Here is a 10922-nt window from a genome sequence, read left to right on the forward strand (position 1 = left end):
AGAAGAAGAAGAAGAAGAAGAAGAAGAAGAAGAAAGAGAAGAAGAAGAAGAAAGAGAAGAAGAAGAAGAAGAAGAAGAAGAAGAAGAAGAAGAAGAAGAAGAAGAAGAAGAAAGAGAAGAAGCAGCAGCAGCAGCAGCAGCAGCAGCACAGCAGCAGCACAGCAGCAGCAGCAGCAGCAGCAGCAGCACAGCAGCACAGCAGCAGCAGCAGCATAACAACTTATTACACAGAAGATAAGTGAAAGAAGAGCCAAAGATGACTCAGGGAAGTTTAACAGAATGATAAGTGAAAGACAGTATTGAACTGGGAAGTCATGAGTAAGTCCTCTTAGGAAAAAGAACATGCTTTGTTAGATGCCATGGATGACATCCACACAAAGATTTGAGACTAGATGTAGGCGTTAAGTCAAGATGATAATGTAGATGCATGAATTGTGTAGTTAAGGTTAAGCAAGCAGTTGAGGAGGTCTCTCAGGAAGAAAGTATAATGGACTATAGATGGAAATAATTTAAAACAATTTGACTTCCCATTAGTCAACTTACAGCTATCACACTCTAATGTGATCAGAACTATGAACTCCTTCAGAGCATTTCTTTCGCCTTGCATTGCTAAAGTACACAATACAGGGCTTTATGCTTCACTAGGACACAGTAAGTAGCTTATTAGAGGGATTCAACCAACTATGTGTCAGAGGTCAAGGTCTAGCACCTTCCTGTTTCTATCTTACTTTTTGAAACAGGGTCTCTCACTGAACCTGAAGCTCCCTGCTCTGACTAGACAGACTGGCCAGAAACCCTCCGTGATCTACCTCCCAATGACCACATTACAGACATGCACTGCCATATATGGCTTTTTATGTAGGTACTGGGATCCTAACTCAAGTCCTCATGCTGTGAAGCAAGCGATTTACCTACTGAGCCATCTCCTCAGCTTCTAACTAATAACTGACATAAAAGTAGTGCTTTGGTTAGCTGTTTGAAAGTTAGAACCTTTCCTTTAAACTGGGAAGATCACCAAGTTCAGACATTTTAAATCATGTGTCTAAAGGTGGAAGAATTAGAAAACAAGACTTTAGAGTTAGTTTCTGCTCCCAAATGCTAAAGAAAATTCTAACTCGAAATGGAGAATATTCTTCAACAGTTTTTGAGTGAAATAAACAGAACATAATCATTTATTGGGAGTGTGAGACAAATGAAGTTTTCAACTATATCCACTATACAAGATGATAATATACAAAAAGCAAAGAAACCACACGTGAGACCAGAGCAGTATTTTGGAACAGCATTTTTCAAGCGTGCTCAAAGGACTGGGATCCATCACCTGTGTGTTCATGCGTGTGTGTGTGTGTGTGTGTGTGTGTGCATGCGTGTGTGCGTGCGTGTGCGCGCGCGCGCGTCTTTCAGGTGAACTATAGGATAACTGCAACCTAAATGACACAATCAGAAAGAAACTGAGCAGTTATGACACATCCTTTTCTCCTTTTAATGCAAAGAGAGAAGTCATCGGTTTATTCTCCCACAAAACATTCATGGACAATATCAAGTGAAATAATGGGCTAATATGATAAGTAATTAGACAGAAAGTACTTCTCTATTTGCAGTTTAGGTAAACAGTTTAGTATGATGGATCTGGGGCTAGATTTGTTTACTGTCTTCCAAAATTGCATTTTGCACTGTATAGTGACTTCCATCTTTTTGGCTCTAACCAACCCTGACTGGAGTGATGTACCTAGTGCCTTTGAATACGAAAGTGTGTTTGTGTGAGAGGTCAGGGAAGAGGAAAGAAACCGGTTGGAGTTGCAAGACTGTGGGGAATCTGACAAGCCATCTATAATCCAACTGCCATCTCAGTAAGTCTCCACAAGTCTAAAAGATGACCGGTCATTCTTTGCCCACCTACTTCTTTACTTCCAACAACAACTGAATCATTTGTAGGCTCTATCTGGAGTCCAACTGCTAAAATCTGTGGTCAAACCTCCCAGAATTGTCTCCCAGCAACACTCATTCTTGTTAATTTCATTCCTGGTCCTGTTTGTTTTTTTTAAGGACGTTATAGTGGAGGGCAAAAGTCGCCTTCTTTGTTTTTTGTTGTTTCTTTTTAATTTAATAAGAAGAAAAACAAAAACCTGGCATTTCTTCTAAGTATATCAGTATGTTCCCTTCTTTCAAATACTGGGGAAACCTATTCTTTTTCATTCCGACTTTTTGGTCCCTCCTAAAATGTTTTGCTCTCCCTAAAGAAAACTCAAACACCGGACATTAGAAACATAGTTTCTCTAGTCTCGGAACCCGGACCTCAACAGCAGAGCAGAGCAGAGAAGAGCAAAGCGGTTTGAATAACCACACACAATAGCGCGAGTTGTCGCTGATGTGAAAACCTCCATTGCCAAGAAGCAAGCGGCGCTGGCAGGTGCCCCGGTGGTAGGGACTTAACAGAAGATGCGCAGCCCTGGTCTGGCAGCTCTGTGCTGGGGCAGCTTAAGAGTTCGCACCTCTTCTAGCCAAAGCCCGGGGGAGCGAAGTGGACTCTAGGTTCCAGGCCTGTCCTGAACCCTCGCAGGCAGCGAGCTCCGTCCGGAGAAGCAACAGCGCTGGGAGGAAGCCGGGAGAACGCTCGGCCAAACCCCAAGCCGCGCCAATGGGCCGGCTGCCTGGAGCCCGACCTCCCCGCCGTCCAGCCGTCCGGCCACTGTCCTGGGAAGCCGCACCGGTGGGAGACGCCTCCGACTCGGCCCGGGTCGCGTGCATCCCAGCTGAGGCCACCGCCGGGGGTGGTGCTCGGGAGGCTCAGGGCGCCGGGGTAATGCTGTGGGCAGGACCGGGGTTGCCCTGCGCCGGGCGGGTCACTCACCGAGAGGACGCTCATGCGGATTGGGGTCTCCAACAGGCACGCCATCTTGAGCCTTCCCACCCGGCTGCTGCCGGCGCCGGCGCGCGGCCGGCACTTTCGACAGCCACCTATGTGACCTGCAGCCGGAGCCTCTGTAGAAAGCCCAGGCAAGCTGCCCAGAACAGACCGCACCCCAGGCGTCGCTCGAGCACCGAAGGGGCCGGGCAGAAGGGCGAGGGATTGGGAAACCGCGCCGGACCCCGGCTTACGAATCGTCCTCGCAGAAACAGCAGCTACTCTCGGCTGGGGTCAGAGGTGGGCGCGGGCAGCGGCCTCCGCATGCGCAGAAGCCTGCCTGCCCCACCTTCCGCGGGTGGGGGGCGGAGCCTCACCCTGGCTGAACGAACTGTCCGCGCTCTTAAATTTCAGTTTATAGGTTCTTTCCTAACCGCTAGTAGGTGGAGTTACTACCTACGGAGTCTGAAGTTCACTTTCACATTCATTATCTCACTCTACACCATCCCCTAGTTTCAGTATTCTTTCCCTCTTAAAGCTGGAGAAACTGGTCTCAAAACTAGGTCTTCTGCCTGCAATGAAAATCGCCTCACCTCACGCTTCAACAGTCAAGTATGACCTGCTTTATTTAGCATTGTGTGCCCGACCCATTTATTCTGGTGTGTTGGTAAGAACGGGTTCTCCTGGAGCCAGGACGCCTGGATTTAATCCTAGCTGCTTCCGTTAGCGCCAATATTTTGGACAGGTTGCTCAGCCTCTTTATAAAAAAAGACACTTTTCCTTGTATCCAAAAAAATGATAATTGCTGTAGGTAGTTATGGTTTCTATTGCTACAATGAAACACCATGACCAAAATAATTTGAGGAGAAAAGGGTTTATTTGGCTTACACTCTGTACAGGCTAGTTTTGTGTCAACTTGACACAGCTGGAGTTATCACAGAGAAAGGAGCTTCGGTTGGGGAAATGTCTCCATGAGATCCAGCTGCAAGGCATTTTCTCAATTAGTGATCAAGGGGGGAGGTCCCCTTGTGGGTGGTGCCATCTCTGGGCTGGTAGTCTTGGGTTCTACAAGAGAGCAGGCTGAGCAAGCCAGGGGAGGCAAGCAGGTAAAGAGCATCCCTCCATGGCTTCTGCATCAGCTCCTGCTTTNTGACCTGCTTGAGTTCCAGTCCTGCATCCTTTGGTGATCAACAGCAGTATGGAAATGTAAGCTGAATACACCCTTTTCTCCCCAACTTGCTTCTTGGTCATGATGTTTGTGCAGGAATAGAAACCCTGACTAAGATACACTCCCATATCATTTTTCATCACTGAAGAAGTCAGGATAGAAACTCAAAACAGGGCAGGAACTGAGAGGCAGAGCTGATGCAGGAGATAATGGAGGGATGCTGCTTACTGGCTTGCTTCCATAGCTTGCTCAGCCTGCTCCCTGTAGAACCTAGGCTTAACCCTCCCCAACTGATCACTGATTGAGAAACTGCCTTATATCTGGATCCTGTGGAGGCATCTTCTCAATTGAGAGTCCCTTCTTTCAGATAACTAGCTTGTGTGTCAAACACAATAATAAAGAGTTTAATGAAGAAAAATAGAAATATAGGGTAAGATGTAAGTAGCCAGTGATAAATCTGAAAAGTCTGTAATATTTATATAGAACTCCCAGCTTGCATAGCTGTATTGTCAGGGTTCTCTGGAGTAGCAGAACTTATAGAATACATTTCTCTATATATAGAAAGGGCTTTCTGCCATCTTCCCTCGCCGCCACCATGATGTGAATGAATGTTCTGGCGGATGCTCTCCAGAGCATCAACAACGCTGAGAAGAGAGGCAAACGCCAAGTCCTCATCAGGCCATGTTCGGTTCTTAATCGTGATGATGAAGCACGGGTACATTGGTGAATTCGAGGTCATTGATGACCACGGAGCTGGGAAGATCGTTGTGAACCTCACAGGAAGGTTGAACAAGTGTGGAGTTGTAAGCCCTAGATTTGATGTTCAACTCAAAGATCTAGAGAAATGGCAGAACAACCTGCTCCCATCATGGCAGTTTGGTTTCATTGTGCTGACAACCTCGGCTGGCATCATGGACCATGAAGAGGCAAGACGAAAACATACAGGAGAGAAAATCCTGGGATTCTTTTTTTTTTTTTAATGTAAAGCATAAATAAAAAGCCTTTGTGGATTGTGGAAAAAAAAAAAAAAAAGAAAGGGGATTTATTGGAATGACTCATAGTCTTTGGTTCAGCTAATCTAACAATGGCTGGTTATGAATGGAAAGTCCAAGAATCTACTAGTTGTCCAGCCCATGAGGTTGGTTGTCTCAGCTGGTCTTCAGTATATACCGGAAACTCAAAGAACTGGGCTCTAATGCCAGGAAGGGATGGACTTGCTACTGAGGTAAGAGCAAGCAAGCAAAGAGCAAAAGCTTCCTTCCTTCATGTCCTTGTTACATAGGCTTTCAGCAGAAAGTGTGTCCCAGACAAAAGGTGGGCTTTCCCAACTCAAAATATCTACATAAAAGCTGTCTCTCGGGCTGGAGAGATGGCTCAGCAGTTAAGAGAACTGACTGCTCTTCCAGAAGTCCAGAGTTCAAATCCCAGCAACCACATGGTGGCTCACAACCATCTGTAATGAGATCTGATGCCCTCTTCTGGTGTGTCTGACAACAGCTACAGTGAACTTACATATAATAATAAATAAATCTTTAAAAAAAAAACAAAAGCTGTCTCTCCCTACCTCAAAGATGTGCATTAGAAGTAGATCTTCCCACTTCAAATTAAGCAAAAAAATCCCCCACCTCCATTTTTGAGTTTTAGTTAATTCCAGATGAAGTCAAGTTGACAGCCAAGAATACCTATCACAGATATAGTTATACTTTTAAAAGTAGAATTTAGGCTATTGAGATGGCTCAGAAAGTAAAGGCACTTTTCATTAAGCCAACAACTTGAGTTCCATTCTAAAAAAAAAAAAAAAAAAAAAGAGTGAGAGAACCAATTCTCCCAAATTGTCCTCTGATCTCCACACATGAACCATAGCATTCACACACACACACACACACACACACACACACACACACACACAGAGAGACAGAGACATGGTCAGACAGACAGACAACACACAAGTAAAAATAACTACTGCATCTAAGGCTCAGGAGTCACCACAGAAGAGGAGTTGGAAAGATTGGAAGAGCCAGAGAAATTTTGCAATGAGGCTGTGTCTCCTAGGAATGTGAGACTCATGAAGTCGAATTGACATGGCTGACCAAACAAGGAGCAAACACAGATGAGACCAATGGATGAACTGCTGGGCCTTGGTGGCATACCCCTTTGATTCCAGCACTCCTGAGGCTGAGGAGTGCAGGTCTCTGAGTTGAAGGCCAGCCTGATCTACAGACCAAGTTCCAGGACAGCCATGGCTGCACAAGGAAACCTTGTCTCAATAAAACCCAAAACCTAAACCAACCAACCAACAAACAAACAAACCAACAGCCAAACAAACAAATAAACAACAACAACAACAACAAAACCAATGGACATGCTAACATGAGAGAGGAAAATCCCTCAAACCTAGACACCCTAAAGCAACTAAGAAATGCTAAGAATGGGAGAAACCATCTTTCCCAGGGAGAAAGAGTCAAAGTGCATAGCTTAAGAGGGACACCTTCTAGCCGGGCGTGGTGGCGCACGCCTTTAATCCCAGCACTCGGGAGGCAGAGGCAGGCGGATTTCTGAGAAAAAAAGAGGGACACCTTCTGCCACAGACTGGACCACACTTTGGGTCCCCGATCTGTGGGGAATGGGTCTCTTGGTTGCAGGTGAGAGAGGACTCAGAGGATGAGTGACAGACAGTCCACAGGAGAGGGTGTAAAACTGAATGTATTGATCAAAATAAGCATCACATTTTTAATACAGAATCAAACAAGGAAAGCGGGGCAGGATACATCCGTTGTAACAAATGACACAAGACAAAGGATAGAATACATGAAAAGACCAGGGGGTGGGACCAGGCAGCTTGAGGAGGAAGCCAGGTGCAAGGCTAGTCAATAGTTGAACCCAGCTGTCAGGGGTCCCCAGTAATTCCTCCATTATGCTGTCCCTTTGGGCCTAGCAGAAAAACCTGTTTTGGGGGGTTCTGCTCTGGCAGATCTCATGAATAATGCAATACCACATCCCCCCTATTTCCTGGGCCTTGGTGAATACTTGCATATGAACTTAACTTCCACAGGTATACTACTCTAAGCTTTGCCCTGGGCTTGGCTCTGTTCTTTGTGATGCTTAATTGGTTTCACCAGTCTTTACTAGAAGTGAATTAGAATGTTAATGAACAGGTAACTTATTGCTGAATTCTGAGCTCCTGGCTTTAAGGAATTATCAGGACTTTGGAACACTGGCTTTAAGGGAATTTCACCTATGGTAAAAGTTTAATCTTTAAAGGCATTAATAATATTGAAAGAGAGCATATATCATACTAGCATGCGGATAGGGTTCATGTATATAGATTATTGAAAATGCCAGGACTCGCCGGGTGTGGTGGCACACGCCTTTAATCCCAGCACTTGGGAGGCAGAGGCAGGCGGATCTTTCTGAGTTCGAAGCCAGCCTGGTCTACAGAGTGAGTTCCAGGACAGCCAGGACTACACAGAGAAACCCTGTCTCAAAAAAAAAAAAAAAAAAAAAAAAAAAAAAAAAAAAAAAAAAAAAAAAAAAAAAAAAAAAAAAAGAAAGAAAAAAAAGAAAATGCCAGGACTCTAGGAGGCTGAATATCCTTGAGATTCTTTTCCTCAGGACTCGTTCCAGGTTTTCAGGTCTGTTGTGAATCGCCACTAGAGTGGGCGTGGCAACCTTCAGTGTGTGTGTGTGTGTGTGTGTGTGTGTGTGTGTGTTGTGTTACATGACACCTGCTTCCCTGGGCTTGGGCTCAGGTAATAGAGACCTGAATAAATGCAGGCACAGGCACCACTGTGGTGTCTCCTTCCAGGAAACAGTGAAAACTGGAACGAGCCAGCACGCCTGCTCCTTTCATGACCAGAGGAAGAAAGGAGTTTCTGTGCTGGTGTTGGCACAGTCCTGTACCCCAGGCCTTTAGAGGAAATTAAAGCTCATCTAGCTTATATTTGAAAATCTTGCCGAGATGGGTTTTATAATAATCTGGCATTTTGTACCAGTAGCCAAGTGATATCTAATGTTCTGAGGCATGGTTCTAAAGGAATATGTATACAAAATGAAAAAAAAATCCATGTAAAGAATCTAGAAGGAAGTAGTTAGTATAAGTTACAAATGAAAGAAAGCAGCTACTAAGTCGGGCATGGTGGCACACGCTTTTAATCCCAGCACTCAGGAGGCAGAGGCAGGCGAATTTCTGAGTTCGAGGCCAGCCTCGTCTACAAAGTGAGTTCCAGGACAACCAGGGCTACACAGAGAAACCCTGTCTCGAAAACAAAACAAAACAAACAAAAAAAAAAAACAAAAAACAAAAAAAAGAAAAAGAAAAAGGAAAAGGAAAGCAGCTACTAGAGGCTTGCTGTTTATAATTCCAGCTACTTGGTAAATTGTGGAGGAGATTGAGCCTAGGAATTCAAGCCATATATATATGAATGAGGGTTGGAAGTTAAATTTAACAATATTGTCAAATCATTGTCTTGACATTTCAAAATTCAAATGCTGAAAGACAATGTTAGAAGCTAATGGAAACCATCTTTTATCTTTTTCAACCTTCTTTGTCAATTTAAACAGCAAAAAAAAATTATGTCTTCCTGGCAAAGTTGAAGAAACTACCCCTAAATCACTGTGGGCACAAAGCTTTTGCATTTAATTTTCTTTCAAACCAAGTACAGTTTTATTTTCTCTATACATTTGTGAAACCATCAGGACTGATGTAAAAAAAAAAAAAAAAAAAAAAAAAAAAAAAAACAGAAGCTAAATCTCCCATGGAAATAAAATGTTGGCTTACCACCCTTCTTTTCTTAGATATACCTACTTCCTTCCTTCCGTGGTGGGATCCTAATTTATTAGGAGTTTTACTCAGGAACCAGGGTGGAGGGGACCAATCCCACCTAAGCAGCAGTGCCTCTCCTGCTTCCTTCTATTTAGTCACTGACATCATTCCAGAATCTTTCCCTGCATCTGCTTACTTAGAAATATCTTACTTTATTTAGAAATTAATTTTGATGTCTTTGTTCCTAGGACGTTGTGCCTCTGTTTTAAATGTGGAGATAGCCATGAATGGTTGACTACACCTTTAATCCCAGACTGGGCACCTTGTAAAAGCAGGCAGATTGCTGAGAGGTTCAGGTCAGTCTGATCTACATAGTTTCAGGCCAGTCAGAGATACATAAAAAGATCCTGTCTCCAAAGAGAAGAAGAGGAAAGGAAAGGAAAGGAAAGGAAAGGAAAGGAAAGGAAAGGAAAGGAAAGGAAAGGAAAGGAAAGGAAAAATGTAAGGAACAAACAGAACAGACTCAAAAAGAGTAGAGTCTGACTTATAAAATTGTTTAACCTTGATTAGATCATTTTTTCTTTCTTTTTTGAGACATTTCTCTGTGTCTTTCTTTCTTTCTTTCTTTCTTTCTTTCTTTGTTCCTTTCCTTCTTTTCTTTTCCTTTCCTTCTTTTCTTTTCCTTTCCTTTCCTTTTCCTTTTCCTTTTCCTTTTCCTTTTCCTTTTCCTTTTCCTTTTCCTTTTCCTTTTCCTTTTCCTTTTCTTTTCCTTTCTTTTCTTTTCTTTCATTTTTGGTTTTATGGGACAGGGTTTCTCTGTGCATCTGCCCTGGCTGTCTTAATTCACTTTGTAGACCATGCTGACCACACTGGCCAGAGATCTGCTTGCTTATTTCTGGAATGCTAGCATTAAAGGCACGAGCCAACATTTCCTCCTTCCCCCTCCTGCCATGCCCCTAGCCTAGATTGTATTTAACTTGATTAAATTTTTTCAGTTGTTTAAGTGTATAATAGTTCTCTGTTGAGAGGAAAAATCTTGTAAGTTCAGACTCCATTTTAGAGAACCTGACCTAAGTATGAACTCAGACAATCTAACTGGCAATACCTAACACTAGTTTCCAAGTTACCCCTCAACAAGACCAGCGTCCTCAGGTTATTACCCCAACATATCTGCACCCCCAGGTTACAGGCCACACACCGCCTAACGACTACTAATGCAGAGGGAAGGAGAAATGAAGTTTATGACTCCCAGCACCTGCCAATTGTGTTAAAGGCCAAGGTAGCTCTCCAGTTAGATGCTTAAACACCACCACCACATCCCACCCTCTGCTTGTAGCTTTCTATAGGGTTTTGTCCCCATGGACATTCGGGGTACACCAAAAACTGTGCTGTGTGTCGGTGGCCACAGCAAGGTGGAATAGAATAAAGACCTGCTATGAGTTACATCGGCTCCTGCCTGGTTTGGGGGGAATCGCTAACACTTTCCTGGCACTACATCTGTATGCCCTTGATTAGATTTTCTTTTTTTTTTTTTTTTTTAAAGCTTTATTTATTTATTATATGTAAGTACACTGTAGCTGTCTTCAGACACTCCAGAAGAGGGAGTCAGATCTCATTACAGATGGTCGGATGGCATCGGATCTTATTGGGGATGGTTGTGAGCCACCATGTGGTTGTCGGGATTTGAACTCAGGACCTTCAGAAGAGCAGTCAGGTGCTCTTACCCGCTGAGCCATTTCACCAGCCCTGATTAGATTTTCTTTACTGGCTTTCTTCTTTGCCATTCATTCTTCCTTGATTCGTCACCACCTTTTCCCTCCAGAAGTTTTCAAGATCCTTAACCTGCTTGCATTCATCCTGCGTTATAGTTAGGCAAACAATTTGGTAGGAAAATACCCATTCCTCTTAGTCAAAAATAACTTTAGAAATTCCCCGGGGGAGGGGTATGGTTTTAAAATAATCAGTAAGCTTCAACGTTGCATTTAAATTTTAATATCATTAAAAACCCTTTTTTAAGCCGGGCGTGGTGGTGCATGCCTTTAATCCCAGCATTCGGGAGGCAGAGGCAGGTGAATTTCTGAGTTCGAGGCCAGCCTGGTCTACAGAGTGAGTTCCAGGACAGCCAGGGCTATACAGAGAAACCCTGT

At 43.8% G+C, this 10922-nt stretch overlaps 1 protein-coding gene and 1 pseudogene across 3 annotated transcripts in view; one reads left to right on the top strand and one right to left on the bottom strand.

Annotated features, from left to right (window-relative positions):
- The window catches only part of Armc8 (armadillo repeat containing 8), a 92297-nt gene extending 89148 nt beyond the window's left edge, over nt 1-3149 (bottom strand). The window contains exon 1 of one of the 3 annotated variants that reach the window (XM_021206609.1): nt 2852-3149. In XM_021206609.1, the coding sequence (XP_021062268.1) occupies nt 2852-2896 (45 nt within the window). In that variant the 5' untranslated portion in view covers nt 2897-3149. The remainder of the gene's footprint in view (nt 1-2851) is intronic. The other 2 variants (XM_021206610.2, XM_029543001.1) reach the window with 2 other exon arrangements.
- Nucleotides 3150-3383: 234 nt separating this feature from the next.
- On the top strand, nt 3384-7926 carry LOC110328425 (annotated as a pseudogene).
- The last annotated feature ends 2996 nt before the right edge of the window (nt 7927-10922 follow it).

This window comes from Mus pahari, chromosome 10 (assembly GCF_900095145.1).
Source record: "Mus pahari chromosome 10, PAHARI_EIJ_v1.1, whole genome shotgun sequence".
NCBI classification, from domain to species: domain Eukaryota; kingdom Metazoa; phylum Chordata; class Mammalia; order Rodentia; family Muridae; genus Mus; species Mus pahari.